Raw genomic sequence first — 27,178 nt, 5'->3', positions numbered from 1 at the left:
TAAGCCTAGTCTAGGACTAAAAAATAAAGTTCAATCGAAAACTCCATTGAGTTTGTTTTAGTCCTAGACTATACTTTATCTGTGTCTGACATAAGTTATTTTGCAACATTTCTTCTGGCTCCTTCTCCTGGCAAGTTTTTCTCTGGAGCTGTCGATGCGTACCTTTGCCCGGAGCGGTCTGGTCTACTACATGGCCAACGCCAACCAGATGGACTATGCCACTCTGCAGCTGCTGGGGGGGCGTCTGTTCTTCACCTGTGACAAGGGCAGTGGGCCCGCCACCGCCACCTTCCCTGTGCCGGTTAACGACGGTCTGTGGCACACGGTTAGTGATCAGACTCTCCCGGACCCTGACTGAGGAATAAATGTTCAAGACTTTCGTTTGGGGTCAAACGAATTTGGATCAACTCAGTGAAAGTATTATGATACTACTGATGGGGAGGAAAATGTTCCTTTAACGCAGTGTTTCTCAATCCTGGTCCTGGGGACCCAAAGGGGCGCATGTTTTTGTCCTAGCACTCACACACCTGTTTCAAATGTTGCCCTACCACTTACACACTCGATGGACATAATTAACCTATCATCAAGTCTTTAATTTGAATCAGGTGTGTGATGAGTAGTTGGGTAAAAACTAAAATGTGCACCCCTTTGGGTCCCCAGGACCAGGATTAAGAAACACTTCTCAAAATATATTTTTTGGGGTTTTGTGTTTTATATACTGGATAGAGAGAAAGTGAGAAAGACAGGGGAAAGAATGTGCCGGGTCATCCTTACCGGTGCCATTTGGACCTCAACTTTCTTGCAATTGTTTTTTCTTTTTAATGTGTCTTGTATGCTAACAGAAAAAGGAGATGTTTGACTGTCAGAAAACACTGACTAAACCAGGCACTTCTGAATAACTGCAGGCAGATCATTTACACAAGACCTTCAGATATTTCCACCCTGTTAGAGATGGACCCATAACCTTCTGAAAGCATTAACAATGTATTCATCTAGATCTATATATAAAATAGTCCTAATTGTATCATCTATTTATTTATTTATTTTTTAGATAATTATTAAATTATAATTAGTGAGTAAAACGTCTATTATTTTCAGAACCGGCGCTTTATCTCGACACCGACAGGTCGTCAGTCCTAAGCTCTTCTTCTGATAGGCCGCAATGTGTTTGCATTTTTGCGCAGGTGAAGACAGACTTCAGCAAGAAGAGTGTGGCAATTAGTGTGGACGGCCAGGCATCAGCTCCAGTGCTGGTTAAAGGCAACACTCTGGACGTGGAGAAGAAGCTCTACCTGGGGGGGCTGCCCCACACCTACACAGCCAGGAAGATAGGCAATGCAAGTCCCACTACAACCTGTTATGCCCGAGTCTCTTTCCCAGAATTCCCCTTTTGTCTGGAATGCAGCTGGTACATTTCCTGCCTTGCAAATGTTTATAACCCCAAACCTGAATATGTGTATTCCCTCATCTAGGTGACCCACAGCTTAGCGAGTTGCATCCAGAATGTGATGCTAAACAGTGTTAAGCTGAACACCGAAAGTCCTATGTCTGAACACTCTACTGCACATTGCTTCACCGCAGCCCAGGATGGGACCTTCTTCAACGGAAGTGGATACGCTGCTCTGAGTGAGTATGCGCCAAAGATACCAGCGCCGCACCAAGACGGCGACACATGCACAACAACGCTCGGTGTCTACCCCAAAACACGCCAGACTAGACGGCGATGACCTTGGCAAACTCTGCATGGTTTTGCATTCAAATACCAACTATATGTGAACCAAAATATACAGCTCCGGAAAAGAACGAAGAGACCACTGTGCCTTTTTCTTTCCTTTCCAAAAAAGCTTAAAAGCATCGTTTTGAGTGAGGAACAGAAGCGTTCAATGTGCAGTTGTCTCTTAATTTTAATCCTTCTGTTCCTCACTGAAAGCCTTCCTTTTTGACTGTTTTGGAAAGGAAAGAAGGCGCAGTGGTCTCTTAATTCTTTCCAGAGCTGTATATTTCTGTAAAAGTCAAAAATAGGCAACATTTTATAATTTCTCATTTAAACTTGAACCTTTTTTCTTTTCGGTTTAGTTGTCTGTTAAAATAGTAGGAGGTAAGGCTCCGGAGCCAGCTAGACTACTATACCAAACGAGGCCACATGTTTGCTCATCATGTACTTTCCATTGTCAGCTGGAATAATGGTTCCAATTAACATTTCAAAACAGTTCAATAGGCTACATCAGAGTTGCTACATGTGTGTTATGTGGTCTAAACTGTCCCGTTGTGGTTTGTCCTCTGCAGTGAAAGACGGGTACAAGGTGGGCTCGGACGTGACGGTGTCACTGACGTTCCGCAGCACTGCGCCCGACGGCGTCCTCCTGGGGGTGAGCAGCGCCAAGGTGGACGCCATCGGCCTGGAGCTGGCCAACGGGCAGGCGGTGTTCCACGTTAACAATGGGGCGGGCCGGGTGTCTGCGAGGTCGCGGCCGGGCTGGTGGCTGTGTGACGGCAGGTGGCACACCATGCTGGCCAAGAAGACCAAGAACGCCCTGAGTCTGACCGTGGACGGTGTGACGGTGCTCACCGACAACCCCCACCCCCAGTCCACCTCCGCGGAGACCAAGGACCCAGTCTACATCGGAGGCTTCCCAGGTACCCACATGCGCCAGTAGAAATCCTTAGCTCTGACCAGAAACACCTTTAAGCCTTTAAAGGTGGAAACGTAAATTACACACTCGTGTAGATATGAAGTAATTCGATCTGAGGCAAGGGCTATTGCCATTTTGCTTCCACCTATCAGACGGCTGTATTACGTATTATTCAGTTGCACCACAGAATTATTGGCTACCCAGGTAAATATGAACAAATAAGGCTGTGAAAATATGTCATTGGAGTATTTTGGCTTGACCTTACACTCAAATCAAATCATATGTATCTAACTGTGATAACCGTTCAAAGAAATTGTCATCAGGAAAGAATTATTTAATTCAAAAACATGCATGCCACAGTTATTGGCACTCTTGTATTGCTTTGGATTATTTTATTGTTGGATCCAATGACCCAGCTTTAGCGTCATGGCATAAAGCTGATACACATCCTCTTCCAGACAGGGTCAGCAAAGCTCCGGTTGTTTTACATTTCTGAAATAGTGCATTTCCAATATATGTCTGCATACAAGATACAACATTTCCATTTCTAATAGTGGAGATAGGTATTTTCAGGCAAGTAGCTTTCTTTTTATAGCCATTGCTATTGTGTTCTCTAGCCTTTCCCATGTTGATGAAAAAGGGACTGTCTGTCACCCCATATTTATACCCCAGTGTAACAGGATGTCATGGGTGACAACGTAAGCCTTCCCAAAGACTTAGATGAACATTTAAGTGTAAAATCTCAATTACAATATACATTAAAAAAAATTCATAAGATTTTCTGGGGGTGCCAGGGATTATGGCAAATTTTTCCATTTCATTTTTTACACAAAGGTTAGATTCATGTGATTTGAAGTTATGCTCAAGCCAATGAATAACAATGAGTTTTTCACAGCCTTTTTGGGCCATATTTACCAAACTGTCTAAGGCTATAGTAGTCAGAAAAGGCCATTGTCATAATTGTGCTGTGATCCTGATCCAATTTCAGAGTGAAGTTAATGTATTTGATGCCACCAGTGTAATTTCTTGTCTTTTTTTTTTTTTTTTTTAACAGTTGGAGTGAAACAAAACTGCCTTACCTCCAGAACATCGTTCCGTGGTTGTATGGGTAACGTCCGTCTGATTAAGGGTCACATGACCGACCACCTGGACTTCAGTACTGCCTTCTACCTCCATGGAGTGTCACCCCACTCCTGCCCTGCCACAGCCGCATAACCTTACCACAGCCGTACCAGAATCTAACAACTACAACTTTACCAGACCCATACCAAACCATTCCAAATATGTCATGATTGTATGAGGATCAAATTTTGACTAAAAAAAATTACTTCAATTTGTTTGTAAAGGAAGATTGAATCACCTTTTTTATTGTGAAAAGGCATCTTCTGAAATGATTCTGCAACTGTGTGTGTATTTCTGGGCATTTTGACTCCTCTGAATGATTTGGACAATAGAATGTCTATGTAATATTCTAGAAAATTAAAGATTTTTTTAAATGTAATTACACCCCCTGGACTATTTCTCAGTGCATCATTTCTAATTTAATGTATATGCAAGAGGTATCCGCATCCAGTCACCACACATGAAAGTTGTTTTTAGAAAACTGTTCTGAATCTAGTTTGTGCCACATCTGAGGTGAAACTGACCTCAAACTCACCTACCGCCGTGTTAGGTACACTTATGTAGTATTGGGTAGGACCCCCTCCTGCCAATCACGTTGTTGTGATAGCCCTTCTGCACACCACTGTTGTAAATAATGGTTCTTTGAGTATTTGTGGCCTTTGTCAGCTCGAACGGGTCTGGCCAACCAATGCCCACTGGATACTTTTTGAAACGCTGGACCCGCCTCGTTGGACACCAAAAATAATACCATTGTCAGATCACTTAGAACACACAGGTCTTTCCCATTTGAAAGTTTGATCAACCAGCAATTAAATCTCTTGACTATGACTCCATGTGTAACACATTGATTTGCAATCACTTAATTCACTGTCTGGCCATTTGAGGTAACAAGCAGGTGTACCTATTAAAGTGGCAGGTGAGTGTACTTCAACACAGCTGAGGCTACATGAGATGAGAAAGCAATTCCAAATCATTTTGCACTTGAAGTTATATTCTGTCGTTAATGAGTCAGTGATACATTAGTGCCTGTTATCCAAAACTGTCAGCAGTGGTCACATAATATATAAAATAAATGCAAATAAAAAAAAATAAAAATGCTATATACAGAAAATACAAACAGTATGTGTCTATGGTACAGTAGTCCTTTACAAAATTGTATTATTTGTTTTTTACACACTGGCTTTGGAAGAATAAAAAATAAAATAAAATCCAGAGCAACATTATGTGATCAACCTTTCTGTGTACTGTCAATGCATTGTTCATTTAGGTACAATAAGCCCAGACCACCGTGGCAACAGGCAAACACTGAAATAAAAAGACAGTAAGTAACAAACTGGAAAGAGGTCAGTTGGGCTAAAACATACATGCCCTGCAAGCAAACATCATTCACACGTTCAAACACTGTGAGGAGGCTAGCCCCGTTAAACCATACAGATAATTGCACTTAGCACTGTTAAAAGTGAAAATGAAACGTAGTGAAATCCATTTGGAAACCAGGCTAGGTAAACACTGCTATGAAGACCCTTTGGCAACTCCATGCTTTTTTCTCATTTGAGTAAGTATTGTAAGCACTCTAGTCATGCAAAGTCAGTTCAGTTTGTTAGTAATGTAAAGTCCCTTACAGAATGTGGTTAGGTCCTACTGCAGTGTTTGTGGTTTTCCGGTATGTATGAATGTGTGTGCGTGTGTGTGCGTGTGTGTGTGTGTGGGGGGATCTGAATCCCCGGTCACAGTTCTGTTGAGGGTCTGTATTTCATTATTGTCCTTACATCCTCTTCTCACTCCCCGTGTCATCACCACTAACAGGTGACAGGAGACCATTGCTACATGGTTTTCACTTGCCTAATCAGATCAGAACCGGATCAGATCCGGATCAGATCTCAGGACCGGATGTTGTTAAAGAAAGTTGTTAGCACATTTGACAAGGACCCGGTGTCTGTATTCAGTATTAAAACACCAACCAACATTCGGAATCTTCTCACCCACAACGGTTTGGCGATCAACATGCTCCTTTCATAAATAACCCTAAAGTCTCATTGCTGTGAAGTATGTGGGATACTACACACAGCACGACATATGTATACTGGGTTCCCATTACTCAGTAAACACAAGCATCACTGTTGTCATGTCCGTGGCCTCTGTAGCAGGGGAACCTATTAGCATGCACTTGTTTGACACAAAAACCCTCCAATGGCCAGCAATGAGATGTCGTTGGTCACGTGTGTAGGGCGTCTTCACAAAGCAGTCCCATCAAACATTCCACACAGAGTACATTAGTTCTGTAGTTTTCACTACTGCGTTAAAAGGTTTTAACTGTGTTAAAAGGCTGGGCTGGGTCATTTCATCTCTCCGTAGTTCCTCTTCCAAGCGCCGTCTCTTTTCGCTGGTCCGGGGTGTGAGACGAACTCAACTCAGCCGAAATGAAACTAGGCCTCCACGGTCAGATCACCAGGACGACCGGAAGGGGGTAGCGCTTTATTCTGCTTGCTGAACGTGTTGAGAATGAGTGTCGTTAGGTCTCAGGTGGTTCTGGGTTTTAAAACCCATTCGCAGTGTGAATTCACATGGTACACGTCTAGAAGGTGAGTCTCAGGGTCCAAGCAGCGCTCGCCTGCCGGGAAGAACATTTGTTAAGAGGACGCATCCATACAGCGTTTCAGTATTTATTTCATTAGTACACAATTGGTACGTTCTCAGCATGTGTTCACGTCATCATTTATCATGTTTTCGAGATATGCAACCCCGTTTCCAAACAAAGTTGTGACGTTGCGTAAAATGCTAATAAAAACATTTAATTGAAAAAAGTACAAAGACAACATATCAAATGTCGAAACTGAGACAATTTATTGTTTTTGGAAAAATATACACCCATTTTGAATTTGATGCCAGCAACACCTTTCAATAAAGTTTGGACAGGGGCATGTTTACCACTGTGTTGTATCGCCTCTTTTAATACTCTGTAAGCATTTGGGAACTGAGGAGACCAATTGCTATAGGTCTGAAAATGAAATGTATTCCCATTCTTGCTTGATACAGGATTTCAGCTGCTCAACAGTTCAGGGTCTCCTTTGTCTTATTTTTGGTTTCATGATGCACCAAATGTTTTCAGTGGATGACAGGTCTGGACTGCAGGCAGGCCCGTTGAGCACCCAGACGCTGGCGTTTGAACTGTGCTGTTCAGAAGCCGGATGGTCTCTCTCTCTCTTTTCGGAGGACACACCGTTTAATTTCAAATTTTGCCAGTCCTCAGTTTTCCACTTTACCTCAGTCCATCTTAAATGAGCTTGGGCCCAGAGAACAAGGCAGTGGTTCTAGATGTTGTTTATGCATGGTTTATTCTTTGCATGCTAGAGTTTTAACTTCTGTGTTCACAGACAATGGTTTTCTGAAGTGTCCCTGAGCCCATGCAGTGATTTCCACTACAGAATCATATCTGTTATTAATGCAGTGCCGCCTGAGGGCCTGAAGATCAGGGCCATCCATTGGTTTTCAGCCTTGTCCCTTGCATACACAGATGTCTCTGACTCTTTTAATCATACTATGTGCCACAGATGAGATCTCCAAACTAGCAATATTATGTTGAGAAACGTTCTTCTTAAATTGTTGCACTAGTTGCCCACGCAGTCTTTCACAGAGTGGTGAACCTCCCCATCCTCACTTCTGACAGACCCATTCTCTCTGGAAAGTTATTTAAATACCCAAGCATGTTACCTGTTGCCAACTGACCTAATTGGTTGTGTGATATTCCACCAGGTTTAGTTATTTCCAGTCTTTTGTTGCCTCTATCCCAACTTTTTTGAAACATGTTGCTAGCACCAAATTCAAAGTGGGCATATATTTTTCAACATTTGATATGTTGTCTTTGTACAATTTCCTATTGAATATAGGGTTTACCTGATTTGCACATCATTGCATTCTTTTTTTATAAATATTTTATGAAGGGTCCCAACTTATTTGGAAACAGGGTTGTAAAATAAATTAGGTTGAATAAAGAAATAATGTCTGTATAACGATAAACAAAATGCACAAAATGAGTAAAATTATTGATATATTGGGAAGACCGCAAAACATACAATTGCGTGGATTGTTATTTATTTAGATAATTTTTCGATCAATATTTGTGCATGCAGGCGTTTCCAATGCATAAAGGCATGCCTATTTACATTGTCTGCTTGCATATGTAAAGGATAAATGTATCCTTTCTTACACATCAGGTAACTCAATGTGCCTGAAATATTATAATACATACCAATGTTTCCTCCCACCTCAAATAAATACTGTCTTGAACGTTGGCCAGCGCTTCTGGTGCCACGAATGCAAAAGAAAAACAACTATATTATATATTTACAATACTGTACAATTAATGAGCATCAATGCCATCATCATCATCATCATCATCATCATCATGTTTCTCTACTAACCCGTTCTCATAGTCGAAGCGGGCCATCACATCTTTGGCCTTGGTCTCACTGTCCAGCTGGATCGCCATGGACACCTTGGCGTGTTGTGGGGCGTGAACCCTGATAACACCCTCTCTGAGGTCGGTGAGCTGTGAATCAAGATAAGACCCAACCTCAATTCACCAACCCGCTATCTGAGGAAAACCTTAAGATGAAAGGCAGTAGCGACCTCGTCCATTTAGTTAGGGTCAGAAGCTAAAAAAACACACCCAGCGAGATGCTGCTAACAAGCTAACATTGAGAACACATTTTTTGGGGGGGTTAATAAAGTGTGGAATAATGACCTCGCTCTTCTCCGTCTTTTCCCGCTCTGCAGTCCTCCTCCTCATCAGTAGTAGCTTCCTTTTGGTCTTCTCGGAACTGGGCGGCTTCTTGCTGGCACCAGCCTCATTTAGCTTCCTCACTTGGGAGATGAGAAAACAGGGCACCTGAGGCGAGAACAATAGACCTATTAATCTCTCCATCCCACCCTCTTTTCTCTCTCCACCTCTCTCTTGGCTCTGCTTTGCTGCCCAGAGGCCGAATGGTTGGCGTTATTTAGGCAGACTGCACGTTCTCATAAGGCAGACGGCAGCATTTATTCCATTTATTAGGAGGCACCGGCCTCAGTTCCTGGGGTCCAAACAGTCACCAGATGTCTTGCTCTTTTTCCCCAATTTGGGTTTCATACAAAGTGTCTAGATCAAATCCCTGGAGTGTTTTTCAGTTACATAATACAGGCTAAATGAACCCATTTAGAAATTAAGTTCAATCACTATGCATTCGCTGAAACTGGTCTATTAGTCTTGCATAAAACCAGATTACAAGTGAAAAGGCGGCATTCAGTCTGGTTTATATATTTTTTTTTATACATACAGGGAGTTTGTTAAAAAATAAATAAACGTAGCAACCAATCATTTGAGAAACTGCAGCATTTGTTCACAGCTGCCCCATACTACATTAATGACGAGGGAAGGCTGGTCGTGATTGGCTGAGTGCATGTGTGTGTGTGTTCCTGCGACCCACTCACGGTCCAGAGCAGGTCTTGGTGAGTGATCAGTAGCCGTACAAGGTGGGCCGTGCCAGCGGCCGCCTGCATCTCCTCCTGCTTGGCATTCTTGCCCCGGTAGGTGAAGAGGTTCGGCGCCACAATCATGGATACGTTCCAGAGACTCATCCTGTTCTTCTCCTCAAACTCAACCACCTTCCTTAAAAAGTCCAACAGGGCCTGGGGGTGGACAGACACGTTAAAACCCTGGACCCAAACAGTCCCTGGGTGAATCTGGCCTACTGACCCAGAGGGTGCCAACAATAACAGTTTACAGAGCAGTCGGGAAGTTCTGTCGGTGGGTCATTAAACCTGTTTTCCTCCATACCCTTAACCTAAATACAGGTAGAAACTCACTATCTAAACTTTAGACAATAACCCTTTTATGGCCAGGCAGTTCAACAGGATTGGTGCTCATAGAGAACACTGAGATAAGTCCACATATTTTCACTTAACTGGGTGTTGACTTGATGATCAAGAGTTTAGAAACTGATTACTAAGCCAAAGCTGTGAATGGAATGTCAGTCATTTAGGGTGGTGATGATTGGCCCATTAGTCACAGAAGTGTGTCGTAAATGAATAGTTGGACAATGTTGCCGAATTCAGCAATACATTCTTCGACGCTGCGCTTATTTGGGACATTTCAACATTTGATATAGCTGTGTGTCTTAGGTTGTGAGGTTACAGTTCAAACCTTTGTCTCTCAGTCCATAGTGACAAACCCTAAAATAACTACAAAGGACATGAACCCCGGCAAAGAGACCAAAGGTGAACAAGAGTGATTTTACCTTTCGGGCCAAAGGTTGTGCTTACCTTGAGTGTGTCTCTGTTGGGTTCAGGGAGCAACATGATTAGGAGATGGAGGGCCTGGAACTGGTGTCTGGGAGAGGAGATATCTAAGGAGAGACCGAGGGGACACACTGAAACCAGCCCACTGTGACGGCCCCTACCATTTCAAGTGTGTGTGTGTGTGTGTGTGTGTGTGTGTGTGTGTGTGTGTGTGCGCGTGCGTGTGTGTGTGTGTACTCACTCTGTACTGCGGCGAAGGCAGGTAAGTGCTGCAGCGTGAGCAGAGGATAAGGCAGCTCCCTGATGAACATCTTCAGCAGACCTGCTGCATCATTGTGCCTCACCTGCTCCCAGTCAAACCGGTCCTCGTAAAACTTCTGCTCCAGCTCCTGACGCAGATGCTTCAATAACAACAGAACCGAGAAACTGTCAGTAGGCTCCAAAATAGCCACCATTTGGTTCTAAATAAAGGGCACTTTGAATCAAGAGCCGGACTGCAGAAACAACGACGACGTGTCATCACCACAATGGCTCTTTTTGTGGTTAACCTCAACTGTACAGTCACCTTTGACTCCATCCATAAGAACAAAGCACATCCCTAACCAGCCCCATGTGTGGTTGCTCTATCTGGGAACATAATACCTACAACCTTCTTATAGTTCAATACTCATCAAGTATGTGTTGCGGGGGGGGGGGGGGGGGGCTGACTCTGACCTTCCATGGCGCCTAACAAATCAAAATGGGGGTAGGGCATACATCCGCCCTGTTTATTTAGTCTGCTTGTCATAATGATGAAAGGGGGGTATCTAAGCCAAGCCAGGCCGGCAGTGTGGCCTCCCACTGCCTGAGAGACATGCTGGAGGAGTGGGGATATCAGGCCTGATAATCAGAGAGGCTACCCCAGGGAAGGCTCACACTGTTGGGGGTGGGGCAGGTTTCATCAGTGGGCCCCCGGGTGTGCTGGGTATTATGTTATGGGCTTCTCAACTCCGAATGCCTCTCTTTAGTACCACATACATGTTGGTTGATGAGTACAAAGCCCACATGGTCACTTAGGGCCCCAGGTTTGCTAGGGAGCCCCCGACTGGTAAGGGAGAGGGCACCCCGAATAAAAGTTTGCTTAGGGCCCCCAAAAGGCTAGAGAGGACACTGCGTGACTAGATGACAGACATGGAACGGGGGAAAAATAAGACGAAAGATTGGCGTAGGATGAGAGACGCCGAGGACAGACGCCGAGGACAGACAGAGGTCTTTACAAGTTAACTTCTGAGATAGCTACATGATTGTTAATTGACAAAAGAAGTGTAGTTTCTGTGTGCATGTGCTACCTTGACTCTGGAGGCAGACCCTGGTATTCTGAGTATCCCCTCTGTCTGTAGTCCTGTCTGCTCCAGTTTGCATAAAAGCTGCAAAGACACACCAACGTTTCAGAAACCATAAAAGACGTTTCTATGTACTGTAATACCAAACAATTTTTTCAACATAATAAATGTGACTGATCGTCTCCTCCTGTCCACAGCCAAAGCAATGTTGAAAATGCGCTACTGAACTATCAGACTATTGGAAACGTTTTTTGTGATACTTTTGCAATTGCAAAACTACCAAACACGTCCTAGGTCAGGAATGGCCAAGTGAGATGTCTCATCTCTACATTCCATGGGTGAAAAAATGTGTTGAGTCAGCTCCATAAGATAACGTTATCAGACCCAGCCCTCTCACGCTGAGGCGGCACATCCCAACAAAAGATGACAAAGACACTTCAACTTCCTGCCTGCTTTCAGTGAACTAAGAGGTCAAATTTGTTCCTTAAAAGTGCACTCCATTACTTAGCCGTGTCCAACAAAGCAATTATCGAATATACTGTCTAGTTTTCTGTTAACTAGCCCTGACAAATCAAAATCCTGAAGAAGTTCCAGATCAGCAAATTATATTGCTACACTAATATCAGTGAACACTGCCTTCAAAGAAAAGTCCTATAATTCCCTTTCAAAGGCCACTGTCAAATCTACTCAAGCCCTTGAAACCCTATATTCATATCCTATACACACCCTGTCATTTCAGCCAGTCTAGACAGTATCACAAGCATATTTAAGGCTAATTCTGGTTGGTGTGGAATTTGACTGCTGTTTTCATGGCTAGCTCCTTAACACCCAACTATGCCATATGGCAATGCCAGGGTCAAAAAGGTCAAGGTCAAACCCCACGATGACAGGAAGCTGCTTAGACTAAACAGTCCAATTTTATTTCCGGTAAAGCCTCATACGTAAGTACACTACAAAAGCTACTGTAATATATAACATGAAAGAAATGGACAATAATACAATACAATGAGAATGAGTGACTACTTTGCATACAAATATACACTATTATCCAGAGCATGCATTCATTCACTCTTGCTTTCATATTTATTTATTTTTTATGGTCCCCCATGAGAATCCAACATACAACTCCAGAGTGTCATGCTCTCACATGACACACACAAGTTGTTTTTCAGGATTGTAATTTGTCAGGAGACTTCATAGCATATGGTTCAACACCTGACTCTCGCCCCACGCCCTTGGGAAGGTTTAACAAGGACCATCACTGGCCTACTCCGCCCCGGGTTGTTACATAGTTGTGGCCTGGATATTCTGGTTGAGATTCAGGTTTCTTAATACATATTCATTATTCATAAAATGGAGGTGGGAGCGTTCAATGGAAGTGAACAATTAGGCTATAACAAAAGAATTGAGTTACATGTTGAAACATGAGAGAGCCGTGAATCCACTATAGAAATATAATTACTTTATGGTTATGGTTAGCCTCTACTGAATAATTTGGGAAGTTTGAGGTAATAGGAAAAATGCATTAACATATGCAATCCTATCACATGATTTAGAATAAATTTGTGACACTTGACATATTATGAAAAAATATTATGAAAATGGGAAAGGGAAAGATGGAAGGAGAAAGAGGAGGGAAGGCGAGAGATATAAAAGGAAAAAGACTCACGAGAACTGATCCATAAAGGGAGGACATTCTAACACGCAACGCATAATTATCGCATTTTATTTTTATTTTATTTTAGCCAGGAATGTTTTATCAGTGCTGTTTATAATGTTTCTTATGACTATCGAGCAGGTTGGTTAAAAGAGAAGGACAGTTTAAGAAAATGAACAGAACCACACACGTACAGTACCTTTCTGAACACAATAGGAACCTTGGATCCTGGGAATTTCTTCTGGTCATTCTCCAGTAGAGTGGTCAGGGGGACTCCAAATATACCATTTTCTGTGGTGGGGAGAGAATATTGTTCAAAACCACAGGGACTTGTCTGTGTAAAAACGGGATTTGAAACATCAGGGTTCCATTGATTTGGGCACCTGAAAGCACCTTTCAACGTCTTGCCACATAAAACTAAAATGTGTATTTTACAGGTAGTCTTCCCCAGTCTGAGCGGGTTCTCTTTCATCTGGTAATGAACAAAGGCCAATCCGCCCACCCCACTCACCTCTGGCCCTGCTGCGTGCTGCCCGGTTGCGTTTGAGCTCAATGCCCAGGCCGTCGTAGAAGGTAGTTAGTTCGATCAGAGAGATGTAGCCAATCTTTTTCATGTCCTCACAACTCAGGTCCTGGATTCTGGTGAGACCCAGCTTAGGCCTGGGTGCTAGAAATGTCTGCACCAGTGAAACAGAGACAAAAATGTGACACACAGTCATTAGAAACTCTCAATCATAAGTCCACATATTCAAACAGCGGTCTGTCACCTTAAAAACAGACCCAACAGTGACAACATTCTCTAGAGCTTTTTATGCACTTAAAGGGGGGTTCAACTAGTGTTTAAAAAAAATAAATAAAATAAATCAGAAAGGCAACTCACTGGCAGGTCTAAGTCATGTTTGCGGACGCGTTGGCAGTCCTGGCAATCTCCCTGGCGGCCACTCCGATGGGCAGCGATGCCCTCGGAGTAAGGCACGTCAAATGACAGGGAGTCAGATGTGTCCTGAGGTGGCGAACAGGGAGGACATTCAGGCACACGCTTCTCCCCCGGGGCGAAACTGGGACAGGCGGGTCGCACTGGAACGCACAGGCAGACAGGCACACAGAGAGACGCAGACAGACAGGAAGACAGAGAGATGAATCATGTCTTGTTGTCAGTCACACAGGCAGTACATGGCCAGAGTACACAGACGTCAGTCGAACAAGATGTCCAATTTGTTTTCCGCCGTGATTCAATCATGTTGACAGAACTGTGTGTAAACAGCGTGGACACTGTATTCATGTCATATTTTCAGTGGGTGACCGAACCTAGACAAGACGGGCCGCTCACCCTTAGAGGTTGTCCTGTGGATGGTTCTGGAAGGCATGTGTCCATTAGGAGATTTTGGGGGGTCGGACGGTGTGGCATTCACTGGCTGAAAAGAAAACGGATTAGCATTCGTCTTCGCGTGACATGTGTATGACGTGGCATCAGAAAACAAGAACGATCTACAACTGGACAGCCGCACATTCGGGTTGGACACTTGAACAGATGCGTCATGGTTCAGCATTCGACTGTGGTGACATGAGTTAGTGTTAGACCTGAACCCTGACAGGCTTTGCAGTGAACTGAATTAGAACCAGTGTTGCCTTCGGTGAGTGTCTCATTGTTCACAACATGTCTGACCAACAGGGACATGGCTGTTTGGTTGCTATGCTCTAACTACCCTATGGCCCTCTAATACAGTACATCTGCTGACACGGGCGAGAGAAGAGTGGATATCAACGGAAACAAAGGAACGTTCAACAGAGCTAGCGGTTTTGTTGTCCACTAGTCACTAAAAACAGCACGGTCAACAGGTTATGGACAACGCTGCCAGAAATGACGGGATGAAATCGCACGGTCAGCAGCACTCGTACAAAGTCTATATACCGAAGGCTTCAGGCAGCAGAGGTCACTCTCACAGGTCAGATAAGGAGGTGACATTAATACTATTGCTAGATAGCTCTTACAGTATGCATCGCATGTGACTGGTATGACGGTGAGCAATTTAAATGACTGCATTTGCTTTTCAACGCTGCCCTCTTAAAAACCACAGTGCAAACTCACAAAGAGGTCCATCATCCTTCACTATTAGATTAAAACCAAACAGTCCATGGTCTAATCCACCCTCAGACACTATGAGTGGCCTTCTTTTCTGGTCTAGATTAGTTTATGGCCGAGATGCAATGTCCTTCGGGCCTAAACCCATTCTCCTAATCATACTGAACCTTTACCAGTGGTGTGTGCCGCCGGCCAGTGAGACTAGAACTGGATCGGGGGGAAGGCTTTCCGCGTGTCCAGGACTCAGCTGTTAAACCAGCTGGGACTCAGCGCCGTGACTCACAGTGCCGTATCCCCTGCCAGGTCTGTGACTCACCCGAGAGGCTTCTGCTACCCCCACACAGCAGTGCTGACAGGGGCATTCGAGGCATTTTGGTGCGGGTGCATTATCAGTTGTGCCACTGCTGCTCAATCATGCTGTAAATATCCCAATCTCAACACTTCATGGGCATAACCCTCATCTTAGCCACAGCAGCTAGCTAACTTGCGCCTCCTGGAATGGTATGCGGTGGGAATAGATGACTCTAGTGTCTAAAATAATCTGCAAGGTTGAACACAAGCCATGTGCTCGCTACTGGATATGCCAAGCACCTAGGTACAAAATATATTTTAAATGTTGCAATGCTACTTAATGACATCCGATCTCAGTAGTGTGCGCAGAACAGGGCTATTTTAAAATGGTTTGAGACTTCCCTTTTGGTCTACCCTTGTAAAACGTCTTCCACATTCCAGTTCAAATGAGTCAGAGGGGCATTTCAAATTTTAAGAAAGAGGCTGCCGGCTGCCTCCAACATGCTGACAGCAGTGTTACCCATGGCACAAAATAATCTTAAACTGATTTCTTATCTTGTTAAGAGATAAGGAACCTATCAAATCCCAGCCAGATGCAGCTGGGTACTACATATGAGCTCACAACTTAGACCAGGGGGATTTGGTTCCACTTCATTCTTTCATTCAAACACCCTCATCAGGGACTCATTTAAATGTGGGACACCAGATGGATGCAATTAATGATGAGGTAGAACAGAAAACCAGGTGGCTTTGGCCCGCGTAGGGCAAGATTTGAATACCCCTGCCATAGACCATTCTGCCACATGGAAAGCAAAGGTTTACCTTATATCTTAATGGAATATTGGAATGAGAGATTATTTTAAGCCCTTTTTCATAAAAAATCTGCAGTTTCCAATTCTAAATATCATGTATATTGGAAATGTAGGCAATATAAAGTCACAAAGTCAGTGTAACGCAAGGCAGGCGATCCACCCCCGCTCCTTTGACAATGGCCCGTGCCAGAGAAATGTACCGGTATGTCACAATGACCCTGGGATATCCCAACTGGGTAGGGGTTTCAAATCTGAGGGTTGACACCTGAGTATCTGAAGCATGTCCACTGGAATCCTCTCCTCACTCTAGTCCATTTTTAAATTCCCAGGAACAGGATATGACAGAGGATTTTCTGGCACAGCTGTGATTACCACAGGCTCTATATCCAGCCGAACTGAGGCCAGAGGGCTACTGTGAAGAACCAGTAATAGCCCTCAAAGGGTCAGATCTGAGACACATTGGTTTTAAGTTCACACCTGAAGTATCCCGACACCAACTCCGTAAACACCCCTGCCGAGTGCCCAACCCAAAACCCCTCCCCTAGACGCCTGTGTGCACTAGGTGACACAGTAACAGCGTTCTACTTAATTCCCCGGTCAGCGGACGTCCATCTCACCGATGTGTCCGGCGTGGAGAAGACGTCCCGGACATGTACAGCGGGCTGCTTGTTCCTCTTCCTCAACGTCTGGGTGTAGTTGTCCACGCGCCTCATCACCATGGCGGCCTGCGAGCGCGTCAGCGTGGAGAGCAGCGCCTCCGTGGGCCCCTCATGCAAACCCCCAGACACCAGCTTGGACAGGCCCGCCTCCTGCAGCCACGCCTCCTCAAGTTCAGCCTCTGCGCGGTGGATGGAGAGAGCCAGGTGTGAGTCGACGTGAGTCCATCCGCCATTCTAATGAAGCGGACCGCCCTGCTGGGTACATACCGTCCATGCTGCCTCTCTCCAGGAGGTCCTCGGGTCCCAGCTGGCCGTCCTCCTCCATGTTCTTCACCTCGCTCCAGTAGTCGTCCATAGAGTCCTGGGAGTCCAGGGACACCGGCCGCTCCAGTGGGCTGGGTGGAAGAGAGGGCCTTGCCCCCCTGGAACTCATCCTGCCTAATAGGCCGATCCCCTGGTACTGCGACTGCCTGGGAAGGGGGGGGGGGGGGGGGGGGTGTTAGTGGACAGTATTTTAAAATACAAAATTGGTTAAGGTAAAAATTCAGAGAATTACTGACATCATCAGATGAATTGCTGAGATTTCAATTACAGTAACAGAATACAGTAAGAGTACAGTAATTTTATATATAATAGTCTAAAAAAAAGACTTGCGTGGTGCTTCAAGTGTTAATAATAATAATAATATAATAACATCTAGCAGATACAAGCATGAGGGTCTTTGCATAGAAGTATTTTACATATTGGGTAGTCCCAGTAACACAGGGCTTTATGCTGGTCTCAGAGGAACACAGAAATGTTGGTACATCTTTGTCAGCCAAATTCATAAGATATGTTACGTTATGTTACTTATGTTAAGGTACAGACCAGCCACTAGAGCCAGTGGTGAGCACAATTAAAGTCTGAGTTGATTTTTGGAGGGCTGTGGTTGTCAGGGATGTAACATCAGAGGAAACAACCACAACCTTCACTTCAATGGTTGAACCTAAACCACTGTACTGTGACACCTAACCTTTAACCTAAACCAATATATCATACAAAATCATCTCTGCACAGATTTACGCATGTTACGTATTCTGCTGAGACCAGGCAGTGGTCACACTGAGCTACAAAGCACAATTCTCCATGTTCCTGCTGACAACTCCAGCAAAGGATCTCACCTAAGATTTCATATCTTTCGTTGAGAAATTAGCCAATGTCATGCTGTGAACCACAGAAAACATTACGTGAGTAGAAATGAATGTGGAGGGCTGAATCCACATCCCGAATGAAGAAAGATGCTACTTCAGCCACAACGTCCGTTTACTTCAGCGGTAAACATCTTTTTGGAGGGAACTCTGTCGTATTCGATCCAAAGCTCACAACACGTAACATATACACCAAAACACACACAGAATAGAAATCTTAGGGAGGATGATAAACCAAATATTAATGACACTAACCAAACAGACTTGACTAATAGCGATAAGTAGAATCTCAAATGGAATGGGTTGTTTGAACTACACATTAACAGGACAATTCTTAACATTCAGGTGGCAGTAGTTCACATACTGAAATTAATGAATTAACTGGTGCTCATCGACTTCATAATCCTACTATGAGAGGTATCGTCATTGTGACAATTCATTGTCTGGTGTCAGATATTTATTCCCATATTGCCAGGTTCAAATAAGTGCAGTGGGCATGTAAAAAAAAATGTCCCCCTGTCCAAACATAAAAACTGTTCAGTGTTTTTGATTACAAGAACCCATTTGGCATTCATGGATTATTTACCTTGTTAAATAAGCATTTATTCTTTTCACTGATGTTTTTTTAAAAGGGGTTGGTAGCACTGCCATACCCTGTCATAGCGAGGCCATCCCCAGTCCTAGGGTCCGATCCTTCCCACATGCCTGCCTGCTTCCTGTCGCAGCCTGGTTCAAATTACAACCCCCTAATTACAGCAAGGCTGGGTGACGTCAGCCATGGCTCAGGCCCTCTAATTTGAGACAGGCAGAGTCATGTGTGGTCAGGAGAGCGTCACCTTGTTGTGGCCTGCTTGGCCCCACGGACCAGTATGGCTGGCCCCTGTCTGATGGGACCTGATAGGCAAAGGAAAAGTCGGGACTGGGGTTCCTGCTTTAAAGAATGAAAGGACGGGAAAGGACAACGGAAGATTAATGGTCTGTCACACACACACACACACACACACACACACGCATATCTCCCCCTGCACAGCTGGGGGGACTTGAATATGAGGCAAAGAGAAGGTTAGAGGTCTTCCCCAGGTCTCAAAGGGATTTCCTACTATCTAGTCATTATGAAACCCTGTCAATTACATTAGTTTGAAATTCCATTTGCAACTGATGTTGTTTACTGGCTCACATGGGGCCAAAAGCACATTGAGGGGAAAAATAGCCCTCCTTGTTTTGTATTCAAATATTAATGCGTGTGCGCGCGTGCGTGCGAGCACGCGCATGCCAGGAAACTTTCCCCGGTCTCACTTAGGGGGATGTTATTGATCAAAGTGATGCAGGCCGTGGGTCCGGATGAAGGGTTGGGAGAGGAACTTTTGTTTTAATGGGCTTTTGTTCCCCTGGGTCCCTCAATACCTCACGGTGCTGATGTTATCAGATGAAATTTCACAGTGTATCTTATAGGCTATGCCTGTCCATTACAGATAGAGTAGCTAGAATGATCAGATTTAACTTTAAGGATTAACTAAGAAACTAGAACCCTTGAAGTCTTAACTATCACCATACAGGCTTACGGACACTGGTGTTCTTATACAAATATCAGTCAAATTTAAATGAACAAACAAAAACCCATGAGCAGAATCACTTAATTGTGTATTTCAATATACAGAAATATGTTGTGCTTGTTGAAGAGCCAGTTTGGGCACTTTACCTTAAGCACACTGTGTAATGAGATGCAACCAATGGGACAAACAAGTTTCTCATCTTATCAGCACAAACAGACAGTGAAACCTAAAGTGAAATCGCTTCCTATTTATTTAAATTCTGCTGATTCCTAAATCCAGTGGGAAGTACAAACTCAACACAGAGCAACCAATTGGTTACTAGGTTTTGATATCCCCCTATCCAGCACATTCTGTTCATACTTTTTTTCATAGTCTCACACACACACACACACACACACACACACACACTCACAGACGCACAGCCAAAATCCTTATTGGAAACCATGTTCTATACTTGATAAGCATCTGGCATGACGAACCACAGCCATAAAGGCTGAAGAAAGCCTCCAGATCTGATTGGCATCAACACATGGCCTCTATTCACCCTCCATGACACTTCAGCAGAGTCTTCAACCTGCACTGTCCCTGAACAACCCTGGGCATTTTCCCCTCACTAGATCGCCTGCTATGATGCATGCGAGTAAGATAAGAAAGGACCCAACTCAAAATGCATTTCAGATAAGGAGTGCCGATCGAGGATCAGGTGCAAATCATCAGAAAATGTGCAAAGACCCGATCAGAGATCAGTGCAGTTTAGAGAAATTAGAAACAAACTCACATTTATGTTTTTTTCTAGAACTAAATCAGATGACAAATATTTGGTTTTATTATTTAATTGTAAGTTCAGATGGAAATCCAAAGACAAGAGCAGACAAAGTACTAAGTCACCGCAGTTTATCCAGGGAATGGTTCATCTCCGGCCTCAAAAACACAAGAGCATCCTTATAAGGGTACTGGATCAGGAAATCCAGACCAGTAAAGGCATGCATGACACAGGCAGGCTTAGTTCAAGGTAGCTTGGGCTCATGGTAAGCAGTTTCATTTAAAAAAGAATGTCAAGTTCATTTACTTTTTGGAGCGGTGGATTTCTAAGGCGTGTGCTGGTATAAGGAGAAAGCGATTACATTCCAGTGACGTACAGTACTGTAGGCCGATCTACTGTCACTCCAGCCTCCCACAGACACCAAGACAATACAGCAGCTGGCTAATATTGTACACTTCTGAAAACCTACAGAACTTGACATTAATTAAAAAATATATCAGCCACCATTATACAGTATACTTCAGAGTCAGTTTACCACTGTACGAATAAAGAAAAAAAAACATTTTAAAATACATGTCAAGTATGAAAAATTTCCAATATATTTTCTGCACACATGTATTCCAAATTCATTTAGATAAGTGAATAAAAACATCTGTGTGGGCCTATCTAAACAACAGAAGAACAGTGAGTACAAGCTCAAAGTCACCAGGCATGCAGGTCTGTTACCTATAAACATCTAACATTTTAAAAATGTAAATAAAACCAAGACAACTGAAATACATCTACTCCTCAAGCAAAGAAATATCCATACAAATAGGCTAACAAAATAAACTTCAACCTAACACGACAGCTAAATAAAGTTGTAGTATTCTTGCAGATGTTAGTAAATACAATAGGTGAGAATCCACACCTCTGTCAAGAGTCCTTTTGTTAATGTTCCACTTTAGATGAATCAATATGGAAGACTACACAAACTTGCGCGCACACACAGAGAGACAGACACAGGCACGCAAAGACGATAATATTTCAGGAGGAAACAGCAGATTACCTTTCAGTTCCGCATCCAGCTGGAGAAAGAGGGAGCGAGAAAGAGGTAACTGTCCACAGCACATAAACAAACCAGTCTGAAGTCAGGAAGAGAGAGAGAAGGAGGGAGACAGGGACATAAAGAAAGACAGAAGCAACTATCTCAGGATATCCTCCTGCAGACTGAAATTCTTTGTGGAACCCAAGACCATCTCAGCTCCCACTTACCTCCCTCTCTCTCTCCATCTATCCCAAACCCACTCCACGGGGGTCACAAGTTTCCAGTGTCCATTTCTCCTCCTCCTCCTTTCTTAACTCCCTTCCTCCACCAGTCTCCCTAATCTTGCTCCTTGCTTTCACTCCTCCCATTCTCCCTTTCCCCTGTCCTGCTGCCTCTTCCCTCCACACATTTGCTGCTGAGCATTCCTCTTCTCGGCTTTCATCTTTGTTAGGTCTCAACTCCCTGTGTAAAAGGTCATTACATGCCCACCACTCCCTTCATGTTTACATCTCTCCCTTTTTCCATCTCTTTCTTTCTGTGATAGAAACTCAGAGAGACAAGAAAGAGACAGTGAAAAGGAGAGAAAACAAATTAGTTTTAATTCAACTGCAAATCGCACTCCCATTACCGCTGTCATTTCATTAGCAATCCATCCCAGTATTTGACAGTTATTTACACGATTGTACAGTGCTGACTCTACTTGATGATGAAAGCAATACAAACACCATCAAACACATCCACAGGCAGACATGTATGCTTCTCAGAAAAATATAACACTTAACACAAAACATTTAAATCTTCAGAGATTGGCCAAGCATCTCACGGCTAAGCATTTCTGTAGAAAAATAGGGATCGCCATAGTAGTTCAAATCAGACAGAGAAAATATTAATATTTCATATTCAAATTTTCCTTAAATGACCAAAGCTGAAATGAGAACTCTGGTAAATATGAATGGAGAACAGCCCCCCCCCCCTCAACATCGTATGTAGGTCAAAAGTGATGGAGAGATTAAACTGGAAACATGTGGAGCTCTGGGCTTGATGGAGAGAAAGCAGAGAGAGTAGAAAGAAAGCACGCTGAACATGGGCATGGGGTCTGTAATCAGAGTAGAAAGCTCAGGGACCCTTCAATCATGACCTAATTCTTCCAAGAATGTCAACATCAGGGCCGGAGAACCGGGGCTGCAATCCAACAACAATAGCCGGACCAACAACACCACTCTCCTCTGTGGCCAGTCTTCATGCCTCACTGCTGCAAAGTATTTGTGAGTGGAAAAAAAAAATATGCCAGAACCACTTGGCATCTCACTGTACCTCTATCAAAGTAAATCTGTCTAAAACACTTTTTCCTGCTCTGCTATACAGTAAATTAGCCATTCCCTTTCAGCAATGAAATCAAAGAGAATGCATGCCAAATTGCTGACCATAGCTCATGCATAAAAATTTGACTCATACTTTTTGTTTCTTCTCTGAAGCTTTGCAAATAACATCAACATGTTTTGATCTCAATCAGTTTGTAGGTCAAACCTTTTTCTTTATTAAGTCTGCTGGCCAGGGCCTAAAATATCTGGCATTCCAAAAATAAACATAACCTTACAACTAACATGTTGACTGGCTAGCGAAAAGCTACTGGCCCCAGACAGCTGGGAAGCGAAAAGCTACTGGCCCCAGACAGCTGGGAAGCGAAAAGCTACTGGCCCCAGACAGCTGGGAAGCGAAAAGCTACTGGCCCCAGACAGCTGGGAAGCGAAAAGCTACTGGCCCCAGACAGCTGGGAAGCGAAAAGCTACTGGCCCCAGACAGCTGGGAAGCGAAAAGCTACTGGCCCCAGACAGCTGGGAAGCGAAAAGCTACTGGCCCCAGACAGCTGGGAAGCGAAAAGCTACTGGCCCCAGACAGCTGGGAAGCGAAAAGCTACTGGCCCCTGACAGCTGGGAAGCGAAAAGCTAAGAAGAATTGTTGAATACATTTTTTTAAACTGATAAATGTGCCTTGGAAACATATAACACTTTACCAATGTCTTAAACATTGACAAAGCAAATGTAAATAGCCAATAAACAAAAGGTAAAGTTGCATAAAGAAGAGAAAAATAATCTAGTGCAAAACAACGTTACATCGGTCCCCTTTTCAGGGGACCTATATTGCGGAGTCTGTAGCAGCTACTTCTGTGCGCGGTTGCATAAAATGAAGGGATAAAATACTCCCTAAACCACTTAAACAGAAAAACTGATGACGGACGGACAGACAAGGACACGTAAAGCGCATCTCATTCACATTTGTATGGCACCAAAAATCTGAAGTTTGCGATAAAAACACAATAAGTCTATATTGCAATTTCAATCATAATGTGATTAATCATGCAGCCCTAAACAATGTCCAATAATATAAGTTTAACCCTAAACCTAACCTCTGAGAGGGAAATACACACATACGTCTGTGTCAGCTCATAGAGTGCTCTTCTTCAGTAAAGGACTGGTTAAAAGCAGAGGCATTAAGAGCTGAACAGCAGGTTGAACCCTCCAACAACAGATCAATAGTAACCATGTTGTAATGGCTGCCTAGCACTGATTAAAACACTAGATTGAGAATGTACATTGCTTAAGTGGTATATACGTGTGTGTGTGTGTGTTGGGGGGGGGGGGGGGGGGGGGGGTGCTTGTATGTGTGTCAAGTGAGTATTTGGAGATGGCCCATCGAATCAGTAATGACTCATGAGTTATAAGAGGATGTTCTGGCCCCTCAGGGTCATTAGCTAGATAATGGATCATAGATTGGTCAGTGGTCACATGCTGGTCCTGACATAAGACAGTGTCATCATGAATTAGGCTGAGTAACAGTGGCCATGACTAATGTAGACTCTATAGGTCTTCTTCTTGGGTTGCCTCTACTAACACTCAGCTCTCATGTTTTGGACGACCTGTACGTCGCACTGTAAGTCTTCCTCCCGAACAATATGAGGCTTTTTGAATAGCCTAGCTGTAAAAAAAGAGGAGAAAAAAAAGTCCTCCATCGAAATGGAAAATTGCTGCTCCTAGTTCATTTCCATCCATTTTCTTTAACCCGCCAGCTACATTACAATCACAGCTTTTATAACGTCACAAACTTAATTAAGCTACGTGGAAAGGGACAGCATTTTCAGACTGATTTGTCATGAGATAAAAGGTCCAACCTTGATCATGTTTTTAAGGGGGAACTTCCTGGCTGCAGATGCATCCAGTTTGACCTGTGAAGATGGTGTGTCTCATCCTTCCAAATGGTCCAAGTGCCACTAGGTGTACGCTCAGAGAATAGATTTACTGTTATATGACTGTTATCGGACTGTATACTCTGTCTTGTTGACAAAACATTACCATAAAATGGTAACTGGATATAAAATGTAATGTTTTTGGGCCTCTGAAAGGGGTTCAAATCACATATAAAACTAGACTACATTATAAAATATGTAAATGTTGCACATAAGTCACGCGCCAACAATTTAGTCAATTTCGTTTTGACAATGTGGTGTTATATTCTAGTGTTATATTCTAGTTTACTGATTTATTAGTACTTCAATGCAATACTTACAAATACTTTTTCCATGCAAAATACCTCAAATTAGTGTTAGTTGGCAGAGTTATAGGCAGCTAACATACATTTTTGGGGTGACAAACCTGCCTAACATGGATGTAACAACAAACACTATTTAAAAAGCTTATTTATCTTGAGGCTACAAATCTCTTGCCCATTAAACCTTTTAAAGTAATGTCTAATTATTACTTAAAAGGTGCTATAATATGCATGTTCAAATTTGAGATTTGCTGTAGAAGAAAGTATATGCAGACTGAAGTGACTAAAGCTAATCATTGCATGTAGATGCTAAACATGGTGTGACTGCCAATAACATTGTTAATGGGCTGAGAAATGAAATGTTCACATCCCAGTTTCAAGTTTCACTTTCTTGTTTCTTGTGGGCACAGGACTGACTGTGGACAATACTGAGAGACGTTGTGTCTATGAAGTCAGGCTACATGAGCTCCTTCAACCCAAACAAATGATTTCAGTAAAACACAAGACTAAAATCCCCTAGACATGTCTGTGTTGAGCTTCATGCGTTAGTTTGGACTGTCACACTCCATCTTAACCCAAATTATAAACTTGTTTTGTACCAAAATGTACTTAATATTTAGCTGACCCCTTTTTAAATCAACAGTCTTCTCCCAAATTCCGTAGTGGCTAATCTGTAGCTACAACATCACAGGGCCTTTTCAAGATCTTTCCGACTAACTGGGTTTGAGAGAGGCAAAAAATTATAATAATATGCAAAATGATCTCATATTTCCCCTGCCAAGCTGCACTGCGACACTCAGCTAAACTAATGCAACAAAAGAAATGTTGTTCAACTCTTGACCTCAGTCAGATTTCAAGCACCAGCAACAAGGAGTCCCAAGAGTGTAATAATAGTGCCCAGATAGCACTAACCTCCCTAACCCAAATAAAACCTTGTGAATTGTGGACGGCCCATGGCTATTCGTCACAGCCAGCTGATTTTACACAAATGCTTGTAAGCAAAGTAAATGTAAACAAACGATGTCCTTGAATATGCTTAGGAATTTCTCCATACCACTCATTTTTATGAACTGAATTAGAGCAAGGAGAATACTTTTGTTATAGTTTCTACTGATGACCGGGTCAATAATGAACCCAAATATCTGCTGCATCATCAGATCAACATATTCACGTGTACAGGGCAGAAATCCTGCAATGTTGAGGCACTTCAGGGAAACACTTTACAACATCTACTTGTATCTACATCCATGTAAATGGATTCTGGAGAGTTGAAGATTGCAGCAAGCCATTCCATCAATTTAGGTTCGAGAGAAATTTTGTATTTCTTACTTCTTATATTAATACGTTTTCACAGCCTTGTAGCCATGAGAGCCACAGTAGTGTATTTACATCAGACTTGCACGTCCAGACCCATATCTTTAAGCAAACCCGGCAGTAACGGGCTAGAAAATGGGAGTGAGTGTTGAATCTGCTGATATCGACTCCACAGCGAACATTTCCCTTTCAAATTCACACGTCTCCCCACTGCCTCCTGGCATGCTATGCAAAGCAGCACTTGTGCCAAGAAGCAGTGAATCAAATGCAGAACTAGCACACAATGTCACATATCTACAAACATGTGAGCCAGATCTTTCACTACACAGAATTATTAATTTAAAGCGATCCAAACCTTTCTTCTGATCGAAAGAGTGTCTCTACGTTGTGATAGATGTCAACACACACACACACGAACGCACGTACAAACACTACTTTCCTACAATAAATATTTTACTATAGAAGACGACTGCATGGTCTGTTGTTACCATTCATCAAGAAATTGTAAAACCATAAAGAACTGTAAAACGACATAGCCATCACGGCAAATAATTAGCCACTAGAAAAATCAACCACTCACCCGTAACAGTTCACAACAGAATCACTATCAAGTGTTCAACCACATCCCCTTAAAGGGAGAGAACAGTTTGTATAACCGTTGTGTAGGCTACAGGTGTGACCAGCATCAGGGGACGTTGGTGTATTTACCTGTGCAGGATGGCAGGCCCTCTCTCCATGTTCAGACTCTCAGCTATAGAAGCACAGATCAGACACTCTAGTTTAAAGTCCAATTATGTATAGAAATACAGGAACAATAGAGTAGACCAGCCTCTCTCACCAGTCTTCACAAAGTCCTTTAAGTAAGGTCAGAAAACTATAAATATGGTTCTTGTATGGATAGGTCCGTCTATTAGCTCCAGAAGCTGACGAATG

The 27,178-nt window shown here is 43.3% G+C and overlaps 2 protein-coding genes across 9 annotated transcripts in view; one reads left to right on the top strand and one right to left on the bottom strand.

The window, feature by feature from the left end:
* lama1 (laminin, alpha 1) overlaps nucleotides 1–4,134 on the top strand; it is a 50,746-nt gene extending 46,612 nt beyond the window's left edge. For both annotated transcript variants that reach the window (XM_029116266.2, XM_020041678.3), the window contains exons 54-58: nucleotides 136–325; nucleotides 1,185–1,337; nucleotides 1,473–1,626; nucleotides 2,287–2,637; nucleotides 3,688–4,134. In XM_029116266.2, coding sequence (XP_028972099.2) covers nucleotides 136–325; nucleotides 1,185–1,337; nucleotides 1,473–1,626; nucleotides 2,287–2,637; nucleotides 3,688–3,848 — 1,009 coding nt within the window. In that variant the 3' untranslated portion in view covers nucleotides 3,849–4,134. The remainder of the gene's footprint in view (nucleotides 1–135; nucleotides 326–1,184; nucleotides 1,338–1,472; nucleotides 1,627–2,286; nucleotides 2,638–3,687) is intronic.
* A 591-nt stretch (nucleotides 4,135–4,725) lies between these two features.
* arhgap28 (Rho GTPase activating protein 28) overlaps nucleotides 4,726–27,178 on the bottom strand; it is a 29,233-nt gene continuing 6,780 nt past the window's right edge. For 4 of the 7 annotated variants that reach the window (XM_010896631.5, XM_010896630.5, XM_010896626.5 and 1 more), the window contains 14 exons: nucleotides 17,123–17,325; nucleotides 16,814–17,034; nucleotides 14,341–14,425; nucleotides 13,891–14,087; nucleotides 13,522–13,687; nucleotides 13,210–13,301; nucleotides 11,360–11,437; nucleotides 10,273–10,432; nucleotides 10,056–10,138; nucleotides 9,225–9,422; nucleotides 8,500–8,643; nucleotides 8,177–8,304; nucleotides 8,005–8,057; nucleotides 4,726–6,366 (listed from right to left, as the gene is read on the bottom strand). In XM_010896631.5, the coding sequence (XP_010894933.2) occupies nucleotides 6,275–6,366; nucleotides 8,005–8,057; nucleotides 8,177–8,304; nucleotides 8,500–8,643; nucleotides 9,225–9,422; nucleotides 10,056–10,138; nucleotides 10,273–10,432; nucleotides 11,360–11,437; nucleotides 13,210–13,301; nucleotides 13,522–13,687; nucleotides 13,891–14,087; nucleotides 14,341–14,425; nucleotides 16,814–17,034; nucleotides 17,123–17,288 (1,863 nt within the window). In that variant the 5' untranslated portion in view covers nucleotides 17,289–17,325 and the 3' untranslated portion in view covers nucleotides 4,726–6,274. Of the gene's footprint in view, nucleotides 6,367–8,004; nucleotides 8,058–8,176; nucleotides 8,305–8,499; nucleotides 8,644–9,224; nucleotides 9,423–10,055; nucleotides 10,139–10,272; nucleotides 10,433–11,359; nucleotides 11,438–13,209; nucleotides 13,302–13,521; nucleotides 13,688–13,890; nucleotides 14,088–14,340; nucleotides 14,426–16,813; nucleotides 17,035–17,122; nucleotides 17,326–21,406; nucleotides 21,610–26,953; nucleotides 27,135–27,178 lie in introns of those variants that run through there. The other 3 variants (XM_010896628.5, XM_020041903.3, XM_020041902.3) reach the window with 3 other exon arrangements.

The sequence above is a fragment of the Esox lucius genome, chromosome 21 (assembly GCF_011004845.1).
Source record: "Esox lucius isolate fEsoLuc1 chromosome 21, fEsoLuc1.pri, whole genome shotgun sequence".
NCBI lineage: Eukaryota > Metazoa > Chordata > Actinopteri > Esociformes > Esocidae > Esox > Esox lucius.
This window is presented reverse-complemented; position numbering and strand designations above follow the sequence as displayed.